General features: G+C 53.7%; 9 protein-coding genes across 9 annotated transcripts; 5 read left to right on the top strand and 4 right to left on the bottom strand.

Annotated features, from left to right (window-relative positions):
* Positions 1-62: 62 nt before the first annotated feature.
* Nuggc (Nuclear GTPase SLIP-GC) lies at positions 63-3,390 on the bottom strand (the record flags this gene model as incomplete). The annotated part of the gene is made up of 7 exons (XM_037316504.1): positions 63-457; positions 512-850; positions 905-946; positions 1,047-1,194; positions 1,251-1,647; positions 1,706-2,523; positions 2,581-3,390. The coding sequence occupies 7 exons, from the start codon at positions 3,388-3,390 to the stop codon at positions 63-65; spliced, it is 2,949 nt and encodes a 982-aa protein (XP_037185001.1).
* A 1,849-nt stretch (positions 3,391-5,239) lies between these two features.
* CFIS2 (Pre-mRNA cleavage factor Im 25 kDa subunit 2) lies at positions 5,240-6,106 on the top strand (the record flags this gene model as incomplete). Its single annotated transcript, XM_037316503.1, has 2 exons — positions 5,240-5,777; positions 5,841-6,106. 2 exons carry the CDS (start codon positions 5,240-5,242, stop codon positions 6,104-6,106), a joined length of 804 nt encoding a protein of 267 aa, XP_037185004.1.
* A 174-nt stretch (positions 6,107-6,280) lies between these two features.
* Positions 6,281-6,826, bottom strand: CGCA056_v001242 (UPF0047 protein; the record flags this gene model as incomplete). The annotated part of the gene is made up of 3 exons (XM_037316502.1): positions 6,281-6,379; positions 6,427-6,489; positions 6,539-6,826. The coding sequence occupies 3 exons, from the start codon at positions 6,824-6,826 to the stop codon at positions 6,281-6,283; spliced, it is 450 nt and encodes a 149-aa protein (XP_037185003.1).
* An 872-nt stretch (positions 6,827-7,698) lies between these two features.
* On the bottom strand, positions 7,699-8,339 carry lbsA (Lactobacillus shifted protein; the record flags this gene model as incomplete). The annotated part of the gene is made up of 3 exons (XM_037316501.1): positions 7,699-7,761; positions 7,832-7,999; positions 8,067-8,339. The coding sequence occupies 3 exons, from the start codon at positions 8,337-8,339 to the stop codon at positions 7,699-7,701; spliced, it is 504 nt and encodes a 167-aa protein (XP_037185006.1).
* Positions 8,340-8,859: 520 nt separating this feature from the next.
* uaY-8 (Positive regulator of purine utilization) lies at positions 8,860-10,972 on the top strand (the record flags this gene model as incomplete). Its single annotated transcript, XM_037316500.1, has 4 exons — positions 8,860-8,870; positions 8,987-9,974; positions 10,024-10,890; positions 10,970-10,972. The coding sequence occupies 4 exons, from the start codon at positions 8,860-8,862 to the stop codon at positions 10,970-10,972; spliced, it is 1,869 nt and encodes a 622-aa protein (XP_037185005.1).
* A 1,509-nt stretch (positions 10,973-12,481) lies between these two features.
* liz1-8 (Pantothenate transporter liz1) lies at positions 12,482-14,453 on the bottom strand (the record flags this gene model as incomplete). Its single annotated transcript, XM_037316499.1, has 10 exons — positions 12,482-12,608; positions 12,663-12,753; positions 12,801-13,064; positions 13,115-13,177; positions 13,230-13,420; positions 13,468-13,675; positions 13,730-14,079; positions 14,137-14,218; positions 14,272-14,280; positions 14,333-14,453. The coding sequence occupies 10 exons, from the start codon at positions 14,451-14,453 to the stop codon at positions 12,482-12,484; spliced, it is 1,506 nt and encodes a 501-aa protein (XP_037186058.1).
* An 878-nt stretch (positions 14,454-15,331) lies between these two features.
* ordL-2 (putative oxidoreductase OrdL) lies at positions 15,332-16,585 on the top strand (the record flags this gene model as incomplete). The annotated part of the gene is made up of 1 exon (XM_037316498.1): positions 15,332-16,585. The coding sequence occupies one exon, from the start codon at positions 15,332-15,334 to the stop codon at positions 16,583-16,585; it is 1,254 nt and encodes a 417-aa protein (XP_037186059.1).
* A 582-nt stretch (positions 16,586-17,167) lies between these two features.
* Positions 17,168-18,106, top strand: CGCA056_v001237 (uncharacterized protein; the record flags this gene model as incomplete). Its single annotated transcript, XM_037316497.1, has 2 exons — positions 17,168-17,617; positions 17,666-18,106. 2 exons carry the CDS (start codon positions 17,168-17,170, stop codon positions 18,104-18,106), a joined length of 891 nt encoding a protein of 296 aa, XP_037186052.1.
* Positions 18,107-21,222: 3,116 nt separating this feature from the next.
* On the top strand, positions 21,223-21,840 carry CGCA056_v001236 (uncharacterized protein; the record flags this gene model as incomplete). The annotated part of the gene is made up of 3 exons (XM_037316496.1): positions 21,223-21,231; positions 21,530-21,572; positions 21,677-21,840. 3 exons carry the CDS (start codon positions 21,223-21,225, stop codon positions 21,838-21,840), a joined length of 216 nt encoding a protein of 71 aa, XP_037184462.1.
* Between the last annotated feature and the right edge of the window lie 1,345 nt (positions 21,841-23,185).

Here is a 23,185-nt window from a genome sequence, read left to right as displayed (position 1 = left end):
AAAAAAAGCAAGTATACCTACAATCCATCCTGATACTTCCCGATCCAGTCCTGCAAATCAACTTACTCGCTGTCGTGATAATCTCCATCGCCGTCGTCATCCTCGTCCTCGTCGACATTCTTGTTGTCGATGACAACCTCTTCGCCTCCCTTGTCGTCATCGTCGGGCTCGCTCAGGGCCACAAGCAACTCCTGGTAGAACACGTTCATGACGGGAGCCAACATCTTCCGGTCACGCTTGTCCGCCTCGGTAGCAACAGTGCCGATAAGACTAGTGTAGTCCTGCTCGATGATGTTGATCACGGTGGTGACGTTGCGGCGCACCATCTCCTCCAAGCCTTCAAGAAGAGTGTGCACTGCACTATCGGCGTCGCTGGCAGCGTCATAGAACATTGTCGCCCGCTTCTTCTCGATTTCCTTCTCCATGGTACTGCGAATGGTGATGAATGCACCGCCACCTGTAAGGACTGTCATTCATGCAAAGATATCCCTTATCCTCGTGGGTTACCTACCTTTTACTTGAGCACAGTATCCGTAGGTACCTCGCAGGGCGCCTTCAATGGCCGGATACAGCATACGGTTGGCACCTCGCTGATGCTCCTGGGTGAATTGCTTGTGCTGCTTCGCAATGTGGATCTGGGTTTCCTTCATGGCAGCAACGTGCTTGGTGAGAATGGATTGGACCAAGTCGGTGTTGTCAGTCAAAAAGCGTCGACCCTTCATGCAAGCTTGAAAGGCGCCGACCATGCGATCACAGGTAAGAGTAAGGTTGTCCAGGAGCTCCGGGAAGCGCTTATTGAAAGACTCGTCCCAGGACTGGGCATAGGTGTTCTTCATGGCCTTCAGAAGGTCTGTCCATGATTGTCAGCAGCTCGTTTCTGCTGTGATTCGTCCGTGCAGCCTACCTTCGTTGAAGTCACGAGGACCAGCAGCACCCTTAAACACCACTGAGAGAACAACGTTAGCCACGAGGTCGTCCACTAAGAGATGCAAGTAAAGAGACTTACCGGCGACGACAAGTGGCGCGGTATGTGGGAAACCGCAGACCACCGGCATCGGGAGATGCGCTCCAGGACTTCGCCATGGCCACGGCCGCAGCAGAACCTTTGCTAGCAGCCTTTGGCAATCGCTTGAGCACCTTCGTGGCAGACGTTTCGCAGTCCTGCATGCAGCTCGCTACAGACTCCTCGAGAGTCTATTCCAGTAGGTTAGTATCTAAATCAAGATGAGAGCCACAGTGTAAGTACGCACCTTCCTCAGCTTTCCCACAGCTTTCTCGAGAAACTCGCACTCCTCCTGTCTTTCAGCATCCGACATCTTGAGCGTGGCTTCGTCGCCAGCGAGAAACAAGTCTATGCCTCTGAGCAAGCGACAGATTTCGTTCAAATGACTCTTAAAGTAGCCATCTTGAACAGCTGCTGCAAACTCAAGCGTGTGCCTTTGGAGGCCTGGAACCTCGGTCTCCTCGAGGGTAGTGAACCCGGCGACACGTCTATCCTTCTTCATGCGGCCTCGAAGCTGTTGGTAGCTTCGGCTGCTAATGCAATAGACCGGCAGGTCCCGTCCGATTCTCTCGTAGTCAATATCAGCAACCTCGGGCGGTTGTCCGTCGCTCTGAGCTTGCTCGGCAAGCAGCTCGCCGTCCAGCCTATTCAATGCCGACATGGTTAGCATTGAGCCTTTCTCCGAGAGAATATTGTACCCACTCTTTGAGACCGAAAGCGAAATCCTTCTGGATTTCCTCTCGCGAGTACTTGTTGCGTCCTTGGATGCACAGCCGATGCATCTCCGTGTTCACCTTCGATCTCTCGGCGGTGAGATCGGCGATGGCAGATTTCAGCTTGCTCACTTCCTTGCTAACCTCTTTCTTCTCATCTCTGAGGGACTTTTTCATGTCCTTGAGCTCCTGAAGTTTGGCGCCAGCCATTTCCGCGGTCAAGGGTTCACGATGGTCGTCTTGCTGAGACGGCATTTCTTCGTCCGACTCGTCGCTGGACTCTTCCGTATCGCTGTACTCGACCTCCTTCTTGACCTTCTTTCGGACTTCATCTTCTGTATGACGCTTGCGCTTTCTAGGGGACTCGAACGGAGCAAATACACGTTCTCCGCTCATAGCCTTGTTGTAGATGCCATGCCAGTTGTCGATTTCGTTGCTCGCAATTTTGATCTCGGCGTGAAGATTCGACTTGTGCGCCTCCAATTTCTTGAGATTCTTCTTCGTGGCGTCGATCTCCGGCTTGATTTCCTTCCAGCGACGATGCATCTCTTGAATATTGTCTCTGATGCCAAGAGTCTCGGCTCCCTCGCCAAGGGCAACATCATCGGCCTTCGTGCAGATGAACGTGATATTGGAGTATGAACCGTCGAACTTCAGCTGCTGTCTAAAGTGCTGACCGAGCAACGTCTTGGCCGTCCTATCGTTGACAGCTCGAGTGATCGGCGCAATGATCCAGAGTCTTGTACACTCCTTGGTGTACTTGGCAGCAACTGCTGCTCTCGCGGTGTTGGAATCGCGACTTCCTGGCTGTTTCGGTATTAGCGACTTGCATCAAGAACTCAGAGGAAGTATTCAGTGCCTCACCAAATCGACGAGAACGACACCAGTCGACAAAACCTTTGACTTCAAGAAGATCCGAACAGCCCTCACGAGCGGCCAGTATGCAATGGTCGGGACCTGGGAGTTGCCATTGTCCTCGGAATCGACGTAAGCCTGGACTTTGTCGTAGAAAACGTCACACGTCTTCTCCTCAATCGTCATGGTTTTTCCTAGGACAGGTTGCAAAACCGGGCGACTAGCAAGAGCGGTTGGATGAGTTTGTTCCAGCTCTTCGGGAGTCAAGTCAGGATACACAGAGCGAATGATGGCATAGGCAGTACCGGCATCACTGCTCTCGTCTCGGGTGTCCTTGGAGATCTTTCCGTTATCATCGAGGATGTCTCGGTGAAGCTGCAAGAGCTCCTGGGTCCACTCGGCCCGCGACAAGAAGTCGATTTCCGCTCGGTACTTCTTCCCTGCGTCCTCTTCGGTATTGTAAGAAATCTCGGTGATGACTGCAGTGCATGCACGCATGCAATTGGTAGGAACTACACGCTCCTCATCCAGAACTGCATTGATGAGAGAACTCTTGCCGGTACCTGTGTCGCCAAGAACTCCAATGACGAACCGCGGAAGCTTGGCCTCGGACTGCAAATGATCGATCGATTTACAGTACTTTGCGGCTCTCTTCATGTCTGCCATGTGAATGAGCGTCGACTTGAGGTTTTCCAGGAGGCCTGTGGCCTTGACGCTGGTCTGTCGCAGCTGTGTTCCTGTTTTCTGCGCCTTTGCCATCTCCATCATCTCATGTGCTCTTGCCGCTGACAAGCCTTGGTGCACCTCGTCGTCCGCCATTGTAAGTGACGCCACTGAAGATCAGATCGCGTGGTAATTCTGCTAGAAACGGGTCAGCTCGGAAGCTCGATCTCGATGTACCAAGCAATGCCAGGTGATGAATGCGGCGGCTGGCACGGTTGAGTAGTGAGATGACGAAGCGGCCCGGAGGTGTAAGACCTGCGACCACGGCAGGCGCCACTCTGGGCAATGAAATGACGACTGAGAGAAAATTGAAAACAGTGTGTAGAAATAGAGAGACAGAAAACAGGAAACTGAAGACGCAGATGTGAAAGAAGACGTAGGGCAAGCAGGCTAGCCAGCGCGCGCCTTCCGCTCGCACCGCTACGCGCGATTTCGGCGAAGACTTACCAGAAAGCGAATCGTTTGACAAAGACAAATCAGCTGTTATCAATAGCAGGATTCTTGACGGTCAACAAGCGTGTAGGGTTTGGCAGCCAACAGAAGTTACGTCGAGTTGAGATGGTTGGTGGTGGAAGCCCAACTGTTGTGGGTTGTGAAGTAGGAGGAAGAAAATCAAGTGAGACGAGGAGATAAACAGACTCGAGGAGGCAGATGGAAAAATTGAGGAGGGAAGGTGCTCCCTCTTTTTAGCTGCCTGGGTAGCTCCAGGTAGAGAGCGTCGAGTGCTTTGGTGTCCCCGCCTTGGGTTGGTGTTGTGGGAGGCAATTCTGAAATACAAGCACCGCGAGGCCGCGGAGGGCTATTGGGAATCATGGTGTGCCTGAAGTGCTTGGAGTGCCGACGACTTCTCACTTGCAGTGCAAGCTCACTTGAAGTCTGCACAGACGATAGCCCATGGGGATGCCTTGAGATGAACAGTAATGCATCTTCCATCATCCTTAACAAACATCTGTAAGGGAAGAGCAATTTTAGGAGGCACCTTCTTTATCCTCCTTTTAAAAGTCAGTACGATAGGCAACAGAGGTCATAGAAGATGCTGGTCAGTGCTGGATGTGAAAGATGTTTCTGTTGATTTACTACATCTCTGTGAGATTCAGGGGTAGTGACTGCTTTGAATAGACGAGACATGGATTGCAGATGAATCTTGAACAGTAATCACGCGTAAATAGGCTGAAAATAGGATATAAGGACAAATCCCATAAGATCTTATTGGAAAGGTTGGCTGAAGGAGAGCGCGCTCAGAGTGCTGCTAACGCGAGACGGCTCAGCAAGACCACCGGGCTCTGCGGAAAGCCTTACTTGTACAGGATGGACACTTCTGTACAATCATAGAGATCCAAGGAAGGTGCTATCTGCGTAAGCATATTCATCGTTACAGCCCTCTTCATTAAGGGTTAATCACAGATTGCAATGCTCCGTCTTACGAGGAATCCATGGTGACGACTGCTGAGATCCACGGAAGATATCAATATAGAGAATGGAAAGAATTCAATCTTTTATTTTTGGGGCCATGTCGTGACAGTGAACAAAGCTCGTGTTTCAATAGGAGACCGCCTCACTTCCTGTGTACTTCATCAACTTGGGTTTATGCCCCGGTCGAGGACAATAGCGGAAAGAACGACAGTAGAAATGATTACTATAGAGGCGATGATGCCGACGATGACAGGAGGAGTACTAATAATGATAGAGGCGGCAACAGCGACGATGGCGACGACAAGGCAGACGGTCAAATCTAATGGACCGTCGTTGACCTGAGCTCACCGAGGTCGGGAAGGTGGGCCGGCGATCAGGGGTCCAGCTCACCGCCTTCCCAATTGGTGGTCTGGAGTCGTCGAGCTTGGGGGCACCAGGTCTGAGCTCCAGCCATCTCCTTGCGCCTGCAACAACACATCTTCCGCCAACACTTGCGCTTCGCGTCCCATTTCCCGATTCGAAGCCCGCCAGAATGTCTACAATCACCCATACCGCCCTGCAATCGGGTCATGCGCCCATTATTCCCCTCTCCTTCAACTCGAACCAGCCGGAGACGATTCGCCTCTACCCTCTGTCCAACTACACTTTTGGCGTAAAAGAGACCCAACCAGAGGAAGACCCCTCCGTGATCGCCCGTCTGAAGCGCCTCGAAGAGCACTACAACCAGCATGGCATGCGCCGCACCTGCGAGGGCATCCTCGTCTGCCATGAGCACAACCACCCGCACATCTTGATGCTCCAGATCGCCAACGCCTTCTTCAAGCTGCCTGGCGACTACCTCCGCCCCGAGGACGACGAGGTCGAAGGCTTCAAGTCTCGTCTCGACGAGCGCCTTGCGCCTGTTGGCAGGATTGGAGAGGGCGAGGAGCCTGCGGACTGGCAGGTCGGTGACTGCCTGGCGCAGTGGTGGAGGCCCAACTTCGAGACGTTCATGTACCCGTTCGTGCCTGCGCACGTCACCAGGCCGAAGGAGTGCAAGAAGCTCTACTTTATCCAGTTACCCAAGAGCAGTACGTGCTTCACTCTACGTCGATGAAGTCTGATTTGGTGCATTTTGCTAACACCCTTGAAAGAAGTGCTCAGCGTGCCGAAGAACATGAAACTCCTCGCAGTCCCCCTGTTCGAGCTTTACGATAACACCGCCCGCTACGGTCCTCAGCTTTCTGCAATTCCCCACCTCCTCAGCAGATACAACTTCGAGTTCGTCGATGAGAACGGTAACATCGTCGCGGTCACCCCGGGTTCGTCCGCACCCGAGGGATATGTGCCCCGGATCAAGGTTTTGGCTGGGGACGACACGGATATGCAAGAGGCGAAGGATGAGAACGGCGAGCAGTAAACCTGTTTCACACAGTAGCATGTCACAGGAAAGGATTGGGCGAGGCGTTCGGCGTAGGTCAAAAAGTCTAGACCCGGTGGCTGTACAATAGTTTTGCCTCACGCATATGCCAATATCAATTGGTGCACTTTAGAGGAAATGGTGATTGTTATTCTTCTATTTTCATTGACTTCTTTACGCCTTGGGCTCTCCCTGGATGGTGGCGACGAGTCGGCGCTGGTGCCTGCTGGCTCTGAACTCCAGGTACCAGATTCCTTGCCACGTTCCCGTAGCCTGCCCAGAGTGAGCAAAGGTTGCGATTGGAGATCTGCTTCACTTACGAGTCTGCCGTCCTTGATGGGAATGGTGACGCTTGCGCCCACCAGAGCGCTCTTGATGTGAGCCTGCGTCATATTAGCAACTGCCCAGACGATAAGACCAAAGCCAACTCACGGGCATGTCATCAGGGCCCTCGGCGCTGTGGCGGTACAGCTCCTGTCCCTTGGGGCCGGCCTCGGGTGCGATGCGGTCCAGCGCGTCGCTCATGTCGGCCCGGACATCGTCGTCCCAGTTCTCGTTGAGGCTGAGGGCGCAGCTCGTATGCTGCACAAACAGGTGCAGAATGCCGACCTTGTAGTTCTTGAGCTCGGGAAGCTGGCTCACGACCTCGTCAGTGATGAGGTAGGAGCCGCGGGAGCGCGCGGGTAGCGTGAACTGCTTCTGGAACCAAGAGCCCGTCATTGTCGCTGATGGTGGGGTATGACGTGGGTTCGACCTGCGCGGCGTGGAAGATGCGAAGCCCAGGAGCGTGAGGGGAAGCTGCCAGAGAAAGTGAAATAAATTGGGAAAGAGGCATATGATCAGGAAGACGAGGATAAGTAGGGTTGTTGTCGAGGAGAGGTGTTGGCGGTTTTGTGGTGTCGGAGACATGGTTGCTGCGGTGCTTGGAGATGAAAATGGTGCAGGCGGTCCAATCTGGTGGGGCAGGGTCGATGGGTAAGTGAGGTCAGATGAATTGCGAATCAAGGCACTTTGATACGCACAGAACCGATGAGAGGTGCAACGCCAACTTCCAACTTCGAGGTTTCTAGGGTGCCATGAATTTCTATTTGCTTTTTCGATAATATTGACTGATTAATCAATTAACGATACGGTCGGCCTGTCTTCACCTACGAGACGAGAGACGGTTGCAGGTTTATCTGCATGGCCATCCACAGTCACTATTCAACACTTGTAGTCCATATCTGAACGACTAAAGTGACGGATGTGTTAAGGCCAGTACTTGATGCTCTCTCTGTTACTTTCTCTTGCATTTCGTGGTAGACGTATCGTCGTTCATCGCTCACGAATTAGTCAGAATTCGATTGGCCGACATTCCGATCGCTTGTGCAACAATTCCTATTCGACATGACGGCCCTCCTGTGCTTCATTGGTCTTGCTGCGGTCAACTCTTGGTCACGCGTGTCTAGCTCCTCTTGAAATGTTAAATGTTATCCGAAGCACTGATTCTGCTATATTTACAAACATCGTCATGCCGTTCTATAGCATACGGCTGACGCTACTTTCTTTACAGTCCCATCGCTGTCCTCTCCCGCATGTTGTCCAGCACTTCTCTATGCAAGGGGGTAGGAGGTCTCGGGGAGGGACTCAAGGTGCTTGCGGTGGTGCTCGTTGGCCTGCAATCAGTTAGCCAATGCCTCCAAATGACTGCCCTTCCCGTTTTGAAAGATGGAGGTCCAGACATACGTAAGGCAGACCGCAGTAGTTGCAGGAAGCGATCTCGGGCTTGTCGGTGTTGATGAAGATTCTGGGGTGGCCGGCGGGACCGCCGCCTCCGTCGCACGCAACGATGCGCTTGTGTGTCCAGGTAACGGGCTGCTCGTGGATAAGCTCCATCGCGGAGTACGGTTGTGGCTGCGACCAATTGGTTAGCCCCTCTCCTTCGACGCCGTCGTTGACTGCAGGTGTCTCATCGTCTCACCTGGAGGTTGAAGTCCGTCTGCTCGAATCGGGGACCGGTCATGGCCTTGGCTCTGGGCTGCTGGCTGCGCGACCAGATGAGGGATCGGTTGGGGGCCTGGCCAACCTCTTGCGGAACGGTGGTCTCGGCCGTCTGGGGGGTAGCGGCTTCGTTCTTCTCGACGACGGCGGGTCTCTCGGTGGTGCGGGCGGCCGCGGACACGGTGAAGGGGCGCGAGGCAACGCGGAGCTGTTGCGACAGGGCGCTCGTCGCTCGTCTGGATGCCGACAACATGGTGCTGGCTCAATTGGGTGTTTTGTTCGAAGGGGTCGGGCGGTTCCGGCTCACCAGACAGTCGATTTCTGGGGAAGCTTGGAGTTCCTGAAGCAATTGATTACACCTGCTGTCATTCGTCGGGAAGAATTAAACCCCGCTAGCCGAGGTGAGTGGTGTCCCACTTCGGTGTGTTCGGTGAGACGCTCCACCATATCAGCAACCATTGGCACGGATCGTTCAACGCGTCCCTTCTCTAACCGACCGTCTCGAAGTTGGAGCTCTCTACGAGCCTGAGTTCAATCAAGTGGATTGACCAAAGCTTCTCCCGGAGACGATCATCTCTATGCCTCCCGCAGGCAGTTCTCAGCCTCATGTGACAAGCAGCCGGCCAGCACCCGTGGCCAGAGCAAACACAACAGCCTGCATCCGCTGCCGGCAGAAAAAGAAGCGATGCGACCAAAAGCTGCCAGTATGCATTTCATCCTCTTCGATGTCTAATTCAGTCATACACGTGAGGGTATCTGACGATCGCGTAGAGATGTCGCTTGTGTGAGCTTGCTGGGGTCGAGTGTTTCGGTTACGATGCCGTAGCCAGGAGACAGGTTCCTCGAAGGTTGGGTCCAAAAGACGTATTTTCGTGTGACTACTCACACCTTTCCGTCCAGCTACATCCACAGCCTTGAAGATCGTGTTGCGTATCTCGAGTTGAAGCTCAGGGAACATGGCATTGACTATGAAGACGGAGCAACCCCTATCCAGGAGACTTTGTTGCCTACTCAGCATACGCCAAGGCTTCCGGAGTCTGCGGTGAACGAAAGAAATGGCGACTTCAATACACCAACTGGAGGCCATGCTGAGATCAACGCGTCCTCGACGGTGACAACTCAGCCTATCGTCCCCCAAATTCAAGTTGGCGCCGAACATGAAGCCTCCTTCACTCACATTCTCATGAGAGAACTCATGAGCTCACGGCTGGCACCGCAATTGCACAGGAGTCGAGCTTCTGATCCTGGTCATCAGAGGCAGCAAAACTCCTCCGACATGGCAGGTGATTTGGACACCAGCCCTCTCTCACTGCCAACGAGACAGATAGCGGAGAATCTCGTCAAAGAGTACTTCCAGTCTACGAGTGCTGGTATGCCGTTGCTGCACGAACCCACCTTCAGAAAGAAGCTCGATCTCATCTACGATATGCCTCGAGTGGTCGACATGGCCGAAGACCACAAAACTACAGAGTCGAGACTTGCTCTTTTCTTCGTGCTCGAAGTCTTTGCGGCGGCGCTCCTATCAATGTCCAAGAATGATCCTGCGAGAATACCAATATGGCTAGCAGATCGCTATCACAAAACAGCTATCACAGCTCTCATTGAAGCCGGTCTGCCGGCCGACGTCGAAGGCGTCCAGTCCCTTCTTCTCGTTGGGCAGTTTTACTACTTACATCCAACACTGTGGGTTGTCTGGAATACAGTCGGTGCTGCTATCCGTCTTGCCGTGGAGCTGGGCCTGCACCAAGATCCGTCCCCCGAAGAGGTGGACGCTCTTACACTCGACACTAGAAGGCGAACTTTCTGGGTAGCATACGCGATGGATCGCAACATCTCGGTGGCACTCAACATGCCGTCCTGTCTTTCAGACGGCGCAATCAACGTCGAGGTAAGCCCAGCCCTGCAATCTACAGTAACTCGAGCTCATGGAAATGAAGTTTCCCAGCGATGTCAACGACGAGCTCATCACCGTAGACGGCATTAGGCAGGGTGAGGCGCACAAGTCAGGAGCCAAGCTAGTCAGCCTACATCTCTTTCGGTACCGCCAGATTCAGTCCGAAATGCAGCGAGTTCTCTACGAGAAGCCATCGTCTCCGTATTCCCCCGTCCCGATGGACGACTGGCAGCCAAAGATGCGCGACCGTATCGACGAGTGGCTTCGAAACATCCCCGCGGGAGACAGCTTGAACAGCCTCGATAGGACCGTCATTGAAACCTTTGAGCTGACCCATCACACGGCGTTGTTCCGCCTTTATCGCCCCTCTCCAAACAATCCCAACCCATCAGGCATTCAATTACTAGCCGCCACCCAGTCAGCCACGAAGATGATCCATCTATACCGGGAATTCTTCCGCAGGAAGAGATTGACCATCTACTGGCAGTCTGTGGAGAACGTTTTCTCTGCCGGGACAACTCTGTTGTTCGCGTACACCAACTCCGCCGAAGTGAGGGAGGCGATCAGCTCCCAGTCCTTCCAGTCTCTTGTCAGCACATGCTCTTCCGTACTATGGGGGATGGTGGAACATTTTCCAGCATTTCAAGGCAAACGAGATGCCTTCGACACTGCTTCATCGAGGGTCATGATGGAACTGTCGCACGGCGTCACTGCGGGCGAATCTGGGCTGATCGCTTCCTCCTCTGCAATTGACGCGGCCCACGAAGTCCAACAGACACGGTTAGCTTCGCTGGAGACGATTGACCCAACCAACTTCGACATGTCATCTACGAGTCTTTTGGACTTTGATGATCTATCCATGATCTGGGAAGCCACAGCTGACTTGAGTGGGACTTTCATGCCGTCCTGGGTATGAAATGGCCATGCCACGTCAGTGGTTTCCTCATATCTGACTTGATTGAAACAAAACGACTGGTCATTGACACAAGTGAGAATTTAGACAGCTTATCCTGTCTCGACCGTCGCTCGAGCCGCCACTAGTGCGTGCGTCTATAGGATAACTCAAGTCGATTGCTACTCACTTGTGATTCGCTCTTTTTCTCCTCGGAGGTCTATCATCCTTGGTCATAGGCTTTGTCGTCTCCGCAGGAATTCACAAGCAGCCCGTCAGGCGTGATACATTACATCATTAGGAAACGTTTAACACGTGCTCTCTATTCGAGTCTACAGAATGCGGACTCATGCACAACTAACTCGCGATCGGCCTTGCTCGTTTCCCCAACCCAAAATTGCGCGCGCCAGCACGATTCTCTCTGGTCCAAGGGTGCGATGGAGTTTCGAGACGATCAGGTCGCGCTCATTCATCAGCCTGAGGTTTGTTTCTGCAGGAAATCCAGCATTTATCATATGGTGTCCATGTGCCGGCCCTTCCTTCATTCCTTGGAGCTGTTGCTTGGTCTCCACGGTCACTCCGCCGCCCTTTTGCTGTGGGCATTCCTTCCCTTCGACCTCATTCTCCACTGTCACCACATGGTAAAACTGATAGACAAAGCCTGTAAGAGCAAAGCCACATGCGATCCCAGGTATGGACAGGTTATGATCCTGGAACATGTATTGCATTGCCCTCAATGGCCTCACGACGCTGTTGAGTTCTAGCCCGACATCGTCCCACACGGATCTGACGAGGGCGCTTCGTAAAGTCTCATAGGGCCCGACGAGAGCTCGTGGAACTCCCAGACGCATGTTGATACCCTCTGATCCCTACTGGCATTCTCGGTCAGGCCCTGGACTGTCTACGGGAGTAATAAGACTGTACCCTACCTCTCCTCCATACCGGCTGCAACGATGACTTGGACGATGGGCTCTAGAATTTTTTGTGTGGCTTCTCTGGGAGTCAGGTCAAGAAAAGGCATGCTCAACCTGTTGTCTTCGGAGGGTGGCTCCTGGGCATCGTCCAGGAAGTAGTATTCCGGGGGCGGAAGCGCTTTGAAAAGAAATCAATCAAGAGTTGAATTCATTTTGTTATGAACTGTGTGTGGTCGGGGACTGAAACTTTTCATTTGGGAAGCGGGATGGCGAAGGAAAGGTAATGATGACGGATGGAGACCGTGGAGCTTTGACATGAAAACGATTGGTAATATCACTTCAATGTGGACGGTTTCGGAAACTTTCTTGAAGAATCTGCTGCTGCCTGGCAATAACCCGCATTCTGCTGCAACTTTAAGCCTGGACTGGTATCGAGATCATGTCCGACCAAATCAGTTGATGTTTGACTTTCAATCAGGAGAAACCAGCATTGTAGTAGTGAGTGCCGCTTTCGGGACCCATGAAATGTACAGATGAACTACTGTCGTGAGATTATAGCGCGATGGCGATCTATTCAAAGCTCTAGGTAGAAAGACGTGAGCAGCAAAAGGAGTGTGGTGTTCTCTATCCTTTTCTCAAAGCATCACCAGAGATGAAACTATTGATAGATAGCCCTCGCTGAGATTTGTCCACATTCATACTTCCGGCACAATTGCTGCTGACTTGACCTTTCTGTCTACACCACCAGTAGAGTCGACCCTCTCAACGTCATCCGCATCGGTAGCCTCAATGATCGTGTTACGATACGCCTCTCGCTTCGGCCTGTCATGTGTGTCAGAAACTGTTTTCAATGTTGCAGAAGATACAGGGTCTTACAAGAGGTACTTGACATCAATGTACCGAAGCACGCAAGTCATGATGATGACGAGAACTCCAATGGCTACGGATGACTGCCAAGCATACTTGTCTGTGGAGCGTCAGCGAGAATTGTAGATTAGAACCTTCCAGACTTACAATAAGGAGCCTGAGTAGCAGGCCAGACGAGCACCTGGGACCAAGCAGAGATGGCGTAGTAGCCGGCAATGGACACACCAACAATCAGCGTTCTCGCCTCGGGGTCTTGAGGCAAGAGATCGGCCAGCCACGCGAAAATGAGAGGAGCTGTGCCCATGGCCGTGAAAGTGATGAAGTAGCTTGCGTAGGCGGTTCCGATGGGCGTCGTCGTTGGGTGTGCTGACCATACACTCATGGCAATGCAGACAGCAAGGCCAATGACAGCTGGTCCATTGTTAGTATGTTGCTCGCAAAGACACTCAGATGGTGCTTACCTTGGACGACGATTAGAGTCCATCTCGTCATCAGAAGGTCTGACAGAATAGCCCAAACCCAGACTATGCCTCTGTTAGTTCCAAGGCCCGGACGAGGTTGAGAGACCGCACTGACCGAAGACAACGTTGATCGCACTACCACCGATGGGAATGGCGTTTACCTGGTCAGTCGACCACCTGGCACTGCCGTCCGCGTTCTTCAAGCTCTTGAGGAACAAGTTGAAGTAGTTGTTGCCGTACGTCTCGAGAACCGTCGCAATATACAGCACGGGCAGGAAGTAGATAACCCAGCTCTTGAATGCGCGTCTTCAGATCGTTAGTCATTTCCCTTGACGACTGCTCACAACACATACCTCGTGGCGGCCCAGGTCATCTTCTTGGGCTCAGCCTTTCCGTGGCGCTCCAGTCGCTCCATGGCGAGCTGAGCGTGGCCCTTCTTGAACCAGAACGCGCGAGGGTTGGGATTGTTTGGCGTGTCGGGCAATAGGAAGAAGCCCATGGCACCAACAACAACGGTCATGATGGCGTTGACAACGAAAAGCCAGCGCCAACCGGGGAGTCCTAGATTCAGCGTCAGTCTCGACCGAAGCTATCCCACAAGCAGGAGGCACTTACCATGTAGTCCATGCATGGAGCTTCTGATGGCCACTTGCAACGCTCCCGACATCATTGACCCGACAGCTTGGCACGAGTGGTAGAACCCCATGCGCTTGGCCAGCTCAGACGGCGTGTACCAATGCATCAGCAACGTCATCATGCCAGGCCACGCGGAACTCTCGCAGAGCCCGAGCAGAACGCGGAGGACGTAAACCTGCTGGGCGTTCTTGACGAGGGCAAACATGCCTGTGATGATTCCCCAGCAGACTTCAAGACCGGAGAGCCAGTAGCTCGGGCGCACGTAGGTCAGGATGACTTGCGAGGGGATGAGCATGATGCAATATGCGACGTTGAAGTAGGTCGTGAAGCTTGAGTTGCCTGTCAGTCATGATGTTGCAGTCCAAGTTCGCAAGTGCGAAACTCACTAGTTGTACTCATTTCCCTGGAGGTTGAGGTCCTCCTTCATGCCAGAAACGTACGCATTGCTGATGTTGGTCTGGTCCAGGTCTTGGCGGATTGTGTTAGTAGCCTTCAGTTGAATTGAATGGATCGCAACTAACACTTGATGACTGCAACTCTTGTTAGTTCAATCCAAGGCGCAAAATAGACCTTAGGGCTCACCTTGCGAAATGCACCCAAAAGTCATCAAAAAGATATCTAAACGTCTCACGAGTTTTGCCTCCTCCGGTGTTCGCTCGTGGCGCGCCGCAAAGGCAAGATTGCCAAGGTTGAACAGACCCATTTCCGTTCCGATAGAATGAGGGGTTGGCCGCGGAGTACAGGAAGAGACAGAGCAATTGTTGGTTCACGAGAAAACTGATTCAAGGCGTTGCCATCCTATTATACATGTTTCCCCCGCAAACCGGTGCTGAGAGTAATTAGATAAGGTAAGATAGGCTGCAAGCAATCTTTGACCGCATCGTTTCCAAGGCTCTTCCTATCTTGAGAAGAAACCCCCGGCCAACGTCCCGGTACCGTTATCAATGGGTAATCACTACCACGCGTTGATCATGTGGAGGTTGCAACTTCCGGTTAAGAGTAGAGTTGCATTGCGCGTAGCATGGAGAGAGCACAGGCCCGCCCCCTCATTGGGGCGGCCAACGCCGCTCACGAGTCGGCGGGCCCTCCGACAATGCATGCCCCGTACGATTCGTCGATAAGGTCATGTGAGGCGCTTGTGCTGACTCTTTGGGCAAATTAGACATGTCTTCTGCCTTTTACAGTCGGATTTGACGTGTTAGCTTCCGCGGTGGGTACGGGGAAACGAGTTAACGGTTCTCAGTGTTGCATATTGGCGAGGGGCGGTGTTTGCCGCTCAACAAGCGGCAAACCCTCCGACTTTCGGGTTTGACTCTCACAATCCCGGTGGACTGTATTATCCCTCATCCTGGGGTTCGGTTCGCAACTGTCAAGATGTACCTTGTCTTATCAATCCGTTTGCTGAGTGAAGAAAAGAGTCGGCATATCCCGCTTGCGGCTGCGATGGCGGAAGATGGCCGCTGACTGGCGACTAGAGTTCGAGAATCCGCGTCGCAGCAATGATTTAAAGTGTGTCCTAGGTTCTGCTCAATAGCTGAAGAAAGCCCAAACACCAAAGCACAGAGAACCAGCCGCACCACAATGACAGGCCTCCCCGTCCCAGACCCCTGCATCTCGTTCTGGCAGCAGACGACCAGATCGTTCCCCTACCTGAACCACAATGACCAGCAGCCCGTGCCGAAAACTTCCAGGTACGTCGTCATAGGTTCCGGGATTTCGGGTGCCTTGACTGCCTACAAACTCGTCGAGGGCGGCGTATCGGGCTCGGATATTGTGATCCTCGAGGCTCGGGAAGCGGCCAGCGGCGCGAGCTCTCGCAACGCAGGCCATGTCAGGCCGGACGCCTTCCGTGGCTTCACGACTTATAAGAAGCTCCACGGCGAAGAGCAAGCATTAAAGGTCATCGCCAACGAGAGGGCCGTCTTTCACGCCATCGACGAGTTCGTGAAAGAGCACGGCGTGCAGTGCGATTTCAACCCCACAACCACCTTCGACGTCTGCTTGACACAGGAGTTTGTCGAACACAACGCCCAGAGCCTGAAGGAGTACCGGGAAGCTGGTGGTGATGTATCACACATCAAGTTCTATACTGGCGAGGAAGCAAGGGAGAAGACCGGTGTCCACGGCGCCCTGTGCGCATACGAATGGCCGGCGGGGTCTAGCCATCCTGCCAAACTCGCGCAATGGCTGCTGACGAAGAGCATCGAGAGTGATGTGCGATTCTTCACTCATTGTCCGGCCACGGCCGTGGCCAAATCGCAGTCCAGCGGAAGTGAACCAAATTGGGACGTGCAGACGCCCCGCGGCACCATCACAACTCCCACTGTGATTCATTGCACCAATGCGTTCGCGTCGCATTTGCTGCCACAGCTCGCTGCCTTCGTCGCGCCGGAACGCGCCCAGGCTCATGCTTTCGTACCACCAGCGGCACTCACCGGTAGCAAGATCCTACCGAGTACGGTATCACTGAGGCACGGGCTTCGGCACTTCTATTCGGTCAACCAACGTCGTGCGGATGGAATCATCATCTTGGGTGCGGCTGCAGCGAGTCCCTTTGTAAGCGAAGCAGCATACACAGCTAAGCGAACATCCAACGACCAGGCCATCAGCGAGGAGATTCGTGATGACTCGGTGGCAAACTTCCAGCGGTGTTTTGCAGAATGCCGGCCGGAGAAACTGAGTCGAGGTGAGGGACTACTTCACGCCTGGACGGGTATCATTGGCATGACCCCCGATATGGTGCCGTTCGTCGGAAAGGTCGACGGATACCCGGGTCAGTGGGTGTGCGCCGGGTTCAACGGGCACGGTAAGTCCCCTCCATCATTGACGCGATAATCGGTTCTGACGAGAGAGTAGGCATGGCGCGAATTTTCACCTGTGCGCCAGGGTTGGTGAAGATGGTCCTTGGTGGAAGCTGGGAGGACACGGGATTGCCAGAGTGCTTCGAGATGAGCTCTGAGCGGTTGGAAAAGCTATGCGGGGACCGTTCAATTCAGCTTTCCAAGATATAGAGACATTATAAATGGCAAAGAGCTTTTCCAAGAGTGAAGATGTGGCAGTACATTGCATCAGGCGTTTGGTGATGTCGGTGGCAGTTGATTGAGGTGACATAAACGCATGTCTTGGCCCGTTGGTCGGAGGGAAGCCGCTTCCCGCTCCCTAGACGCGCACGGACCCCGAATGCCCCTGCGACCCCGTTTAGCGCAGGCGGTGGCCACCATTTCTTGTCTCCTAACGGCAGAATTTCCAGATTTTTGGTCCATCTCAATCAACACCTTGACGCGCCTCATATCCTCGAACCCCGCAAAACATCCATCGACAAATTCACCTGCCCGTGACCGCTCTCAAAGCGCACGAATGATCCCGCGCGATCCATTACTAACCGCAGATAGGTGAACAACACCAGCATCATCCACAATGTCGAAGAACTTGGCGCCGGAAACGCCTCCAAGCAGAGGAATATCCTCTCGCTTGTTGACGATGAAGTTCATGCAGAGAGCTGCTGCGAACGGATCTCCAGCGGAATCATCTCCCGACGAGCCTTCCTCAAAGAGGCGCAAGTTCCAGAACTCTCCTCTCACAGGAGACTTCCACTCCTTCGACCAGGCGGCTGTTCAGGCAGCGCTGAAGCAACAAGACGCCAAACGGTTGGCCGCCCTGGAGGCGTCCAGAGCTGAAATGGCGGACACGCACTGGGTGCTGGACGGAAAATGGGGAAAATCAGACAATGCGGAAAGCGCGCCGCCGAACATTGTGTACGTTGGATACGCCGACATTGACGGACCCGACGAAGACGACAACGAGGAAACCATCCAGCAGGTCGGACGAAAGAAGATTGGAAACGCCAAGAAGAGCAATAACGCAAAGGTATGGACGAGGAATGGCGTTGAGGTGCAGCAGCTAACCCATGTACAGAAGCCTACTGCTGCAGTCACTTCCAAGGACGACAGCGACTCGAGCGGCTCTAGCGAATCCGACGAATCCAGCGACGACGACGACTCAACCTCGGGCGACGAAGAAACGCCAGCCAAATCGAAATCCCAGCCTGTCAAGGGTCTGTCATCCGGCGGCCAAGGACGCACAAGAGTAAACCTCAAGCCGAAGAAGTCGTCAGAGTCCGTCAAGGCTCAAGAGTTCCGGGACAAAAGAAGAAAGAAGGAAGTGAAGTTGAACCAGTTGTCTGGTATCTCCAACAACTTCACAGGCAGCCCGGGTGGCGGCATTTCTGGAGCTAGCAGATCGTCTACAATGCCTCTGAACATAAAATGCCACAACTGTGGCAAGGCGGGCCACAAGGTGGCAGACTGCCCGACGGCACAAAGGTCCGGCAAGCGAAAGTCATTCCAGAGATCCTGATGACATTTGCATTTGCCAGCGCAGCCGTTTCGTTTCGAGATACCCTTTTCGCCTAAGTCGGGCCCTCTTCCAGTTCCCCAGTTCCTTCCCGCTTGATGGGGCCATAGTGAAGAAGTAAACCACATCTTGCGAGATACCAGCAAGGATTTTGCGTGTGGAATCACATTGAACGACAAGCTCACACAGAACGCATCATGACACGATGCCCTACGTAGATACGCATTGCGTACTTTACCGAACCAGTCCTGGTTCGTGTTCGTACAGCAGTCTTAATGGAAGAAGAACACTTTTTTTGGGCATGACTCCATCGTTTTCCTCGCAACGTGACCGTCGAATGGCTTGGTACTGACAATATTACACAGAACTATTTTGCAAAGAAAGAAAACGAGTAACAAAGCTGGGACGGCCTGACTGACATGCAGGGGAGGATCGATGCCGTCCTTTTTCTAGCCGACACCGTGACCTTTATTGAAATGAGGAGACTTGCGGGAATTGAGGCCGTGCGTGGCAGCAACTGGCTCCGAGTGTCTGCGAAACCTCACAAGAAGCAAACGCTTCTGCGCAACCTGGAGTTAAAGCGGGATCGAACGAGCAATGTCCACGTTGTCTATCCGGTCCAATCCCGCCCGCACAGCCAAAAGACGATCCCGTCGCACCATCTGGAGATTCCGTCGATCCAGCCCGTCACCTCGCAGCCAATAAGCCGGCTCCAATTGCCGATGACAACACGAGAAGCACCGCCAACCCTGCCGGCACGTTTCCCATATGTCGATGGAGATCTAGCAGGCAACACATCGATCCCCCCGTTCCTTGGCTGGCGTCGGGCAAGGAACCCGTTCCGCATGTGAACTGTCGATCCTCTGAGCGAAGCAAGCAGCTCGCTTAAAACGGCAAGATGGGAAACTCTGGGGGATCTCATCCGGCGTCCCGGCAAACCTCGACTTGGGACGGCAGGCAGCGAAAATCTCACAATCAGAGTTCCCGTCTGCTCGAGGCAAATTTATGCATGAAGCAGCAAGAACCTCATGCGAAGACGGCTCCACTGCAACTAAATTGAGGAAGCGGCATATGCTATCATCCATCAATTGTGAGCGCGCCAGCCGCGCAATCATGATTTCCAGTCATGAACTGAGATCTGACGTTGGCGGATGATGGACTCGAGCTCGTGCCACAACCCTGTTTGGCGCGGCGCCTCGAACCGTTATTGTGTCGTCCCATGACACACACTACGGATACTCTCCGCCTGCCGAGCTGCAGTGCGATGGATGACCGAAACGGCAAGCGAAGTTCGAGTATCAAGCGAAGGCACAGGCAAACATCGCTTGTGCGACGAGTCAACATTGGCCGCCTCCTCGAGTCCTCTTTCGAGGTCGATAAGGTGGTACCATCCAGGGAGGGTACCACGCTGCGGTTCAGATCACCGTCGCAATTTGTAGGAAAGCCCTCGGCGTCATCAAAAAGCCGGGATTCGAAATCGTCCCAAAGACGCGCAGACAAGGAGGTGGGAGCAAACGTCGCTTGAATCTCTCGCTTCGTTGGTGGTAATCTGTCCAAGATTGAGGACTGATATGTCGTCGTACAGCGCGGTTAGGCAGGTCGCGCGGCCGCGGCTTCGATCCACGAGGTGACGAGGGTACGGATAGCGCACTACCGACCGTCATGCTGCTACGGTACTGCTATCGACAGCGACCCCCGGGTTTGAAACGAAACAGTGGAGTTTGTTTGTTCTCTGTGGATGGAAATCCCGCGCTGTCGGAACCCGGGTTCCACTTTGTTTAATTCAGCTGTGAATTTGGCGAGGTTTGCTGCAGACCTTTTGCTCGGCCAATCTATCAAGACCCCTGGCGACAACCGCTTGGCTATCAAACTCCCGGGACGGCAATGTTTTCCGGACCGGTCTTGAACGGCCCCGAGGCCCGTCCAGAGTGGAAAGTGCTCGAGTGGAACCGCCGAGACTGTGTCCGGGACAATTGGGGCTCGCTCGCAGGGCACTTCGTGCTCGGTGCGTTGTCGTCGTCGTCGACATCGTCGGCACTGGATACGCTAGATGCGCACATGTGGTGGTTTGTGCGAGCACGTTTTCCGATGTTCTCTCCTTGGGAACCAACTCCTCCCCCCCCCCCGATGGAGGCTTAGACACTGAGGAGAACCCACGAGGATGAGGTGCAGCTGAAAATGTCTAAGCGTTTGGAAAGCAGGCATTTGATGCACGTAATATCGTCAAACCCGACCGGGAACGGTGCAGTTTTCCTATTGAAGGTAGCGTGGGTCCATCGTCGACAGCGAGCGAGGCGAGCGGGACGTACGGCCCTGGGGGCAGCAGCAGAACCGGTGTGAGGGGTTCAGAAGGAGGGGACTCGCGTCGGTTTATGAGGAGCGGCAAGCAACCGGGCGGGTTTGGTTTCCCAATGGGCTACAGCTGCGAATGCCACACAGCGGTCAAGGACCTCGACGGGCGGCGGCGGTCTGCGCGGTGGGCAGATGTCGTGTCTGTTGCGGGTTCAACGAACTCTCAAAGTGGGCAGCGAAGCCGGAATGACTCGTCTGGCTTCAGGGAGGACGGGTTAGGCAGAGCAGGAACGGCGGCGACGACGACAACCTAGAGGGGGCCCAGCACTACCGTCTACGCCCGCTGGCCGAATCATAGGCTCCCGGAGTATTTTCCGATCGACGACGCTTCGTTCAGCTCGTTTACTCCGGACACCCGAACGGCGCCAGCCCGGACCTAGAACGGGGCTATCGCAGAGGGCATGGTTTTAAGGTTTGTGATGGTCGGCATGACTGCAACGGAAGACTCATGGAAGCGAGGGCGGGCCACGGTTACATGGGCTTGTCTTGTTAGTGTGCAGTGCAATCATGTGTGCTACCTACATACACACAGCGAGAGGCAGCTAGGATGGAAAGACTGTGTGGAACTGGCGGCAGGACTGCTGCTACTGCATGGCCAAGACCTCCGAGATGAGAGCTGTCATATGCGGCAGATATCGACACCGTCTTGGCTTCGGTGAGATTCATATAGCGGAAATCGGCCGCCGGGGAGACACACCTTGCTGACAGACTTCTTCGTCAAGATTGTCCGAGTCCGCACAAAGGTCGATATCGAAAAGAGGCATCCAATGACCTCGGTCAGAGACCCCGGGATGTGGGGGCTGAAAGTTGTCTCGTCAGCTTCTGCTCCAGCAACATCTCACAGGAATGCAGCGACGAGACGACGATCATCTCGCTCTAGGCCTCAACGAGATGACATGGAGGCAAGCAAAAGGTCTTTTCGCCTCTCTCGATGGAGCTGGCCCGCAGGGCAGGCAAGTGTGTTGGACGGTGCATGAGAGAAGCATGGCATCCCGCCAGACGGATCCAAGCCGAGTCGCCGGAATCCAGGGATGAGGATCCGCACTGCCGTGATAAAATAGTAAACATGCGTAGCCTGTTGCTTTGAGCATCAGCCAGTCATTCAGTGAGCCAAGATATAAGCAGATGGGCACATGGAGAACTGATCGAAGGCTCTCAGCCTCCTAGTTGCTACTGGGCTCGATCTGAGCGGGATTGTGATGCTAATGTGAGGCATCAAAGTAGCGTGGCAGGCTTGGTTCGTCCACTGCGAACATCAGCACACCGGCCTCCAGCCCATGCACGAGGGCATCGGCGTGATCTGCCTACACTGCCGGATTGCCTCAACAGGTCAAGCGAATGACACCAAGAGAAATGGTTGTCTCCCCGAGCGGCGTTGTACATGAGTAGTGTGCAAACATTGGAAGTGGGTAGAAGGTTAGGATGGCTTTTACGGCGAAGCTGGCAAACCGTCTCGTCTCAAGTTTTCGTCATCTCTATTGGGTGGGGTTCAAGCATGTCAGCGCAGGCCATTCAATTGATCTTGACAAGCAAACACATTCTTAGATATGCTTGGCATCAAATGACTACACTCCGTTGTGTGTGTGTGTGTGCATGTAAATGGATGTGTAAGTTTGGGTTTGCCTCCTCGAACTTGACGCTTTTCTGCATGTCCGCCTTTCTTCACGTCCATAATTCAGGTCGTCGGCCAGCAAGCCAAAGTCCGAGCTTGCTTTCTTTTTCTTGTTCTCCCATTCTCTCTTTTACTTACTTGCTCGCAACCAGATTCCCGGGAATAAATTAGAAACGGACCGGGGGACCTCAATTTCTTCTGCCCTTCCCGAAGCAACTGAAAAAGAGTCCCCTGTCTTCGCTTTATTTCTTTTTCGGCGCTGACACCCGAAATTGCAACATCCCGACTCGTCTCCCCTGTCACCGCCTTGCAACACGTTTCTCTTCCTTTTCTCAATCTTCGTTGCCTCTCCACCAACAGCTCATCCGGGGCGGAAGCCAGGGTGGACGGATCCCCGGGTATCAAGTTGTTCTGTGAGGCTTTCCTTTCGATGGGGGTGGGAGGCGGCTCGGGTGTAACGTGTCAGTAGAACACAATCAGCGACTCTCACCGGATTTTATACCCTCCATCATCTATATCCAGCTATTGCCAATCTTATTGATATAACAACTCATCAGCGAAATTTGCCATCAACCGGAGCCAAGAGGATATGCCTGAGACATCGGGAACCCGGATGATAGGGTGACTCAAATCACAGGGCAAATAAGCACCGGGGTTGCCTATCTAGACGGCGGACGGCGGGCCAGCCCGCGCTACGTCTAATAGCCTTCCCATTCCCCGCCCCTTGCCAGACGACCAGAGGGACGCGGCCCATGGGCGAGCGAGAGCACGATTGGCATTGAAGTACAGGTGAGGCAAGCCCAGCCAAAGATGATGGAAGGGACAGCCCGACAAGCCAGACCAGTTACTTGTAAATGCGTGTGTGTGTGTGTGTGTGTAAAGGCCCCTGCCGTCAAACATTCTTTCTTGAAACCCCCCTTGCCGCCCATCCTTTCCAAGTTTCCCCAGGCCGGTCCGCTCCCGTCGCTCCGCGCCAGACAAACCCCAAAAATCCAATCAAATATCGTGCGGTTTTGAATGTGCTATCATCCCACAATTGCGAAGATCCGGGAGCGAGACAAGACCCTCTCCAAGGTATTCAAGATTGGAGAGGGCATTGCTCCTTCAGAGTAAACTGC

This window comes from Colletotrichum aenigma (genome assembly GCF_013390185.1).
Source record: "Colletotrichum aenigma strain Cg56 chromosome Unknown KSG_Cg56_contig01, whole genome shotgun sequence".
NCBI classification, from domain to species: Eukaryota; Fungi; Ascomycota; class Sordariomycetes; order Glomerellales; family Glomerellaceae; genus Colletotrichum; species Colletotrichum aenigma.
Note: the sequence above shows the minus strand (reverse complement) of the source record. Positions and strands in the feature narration are given on the sequence as shown.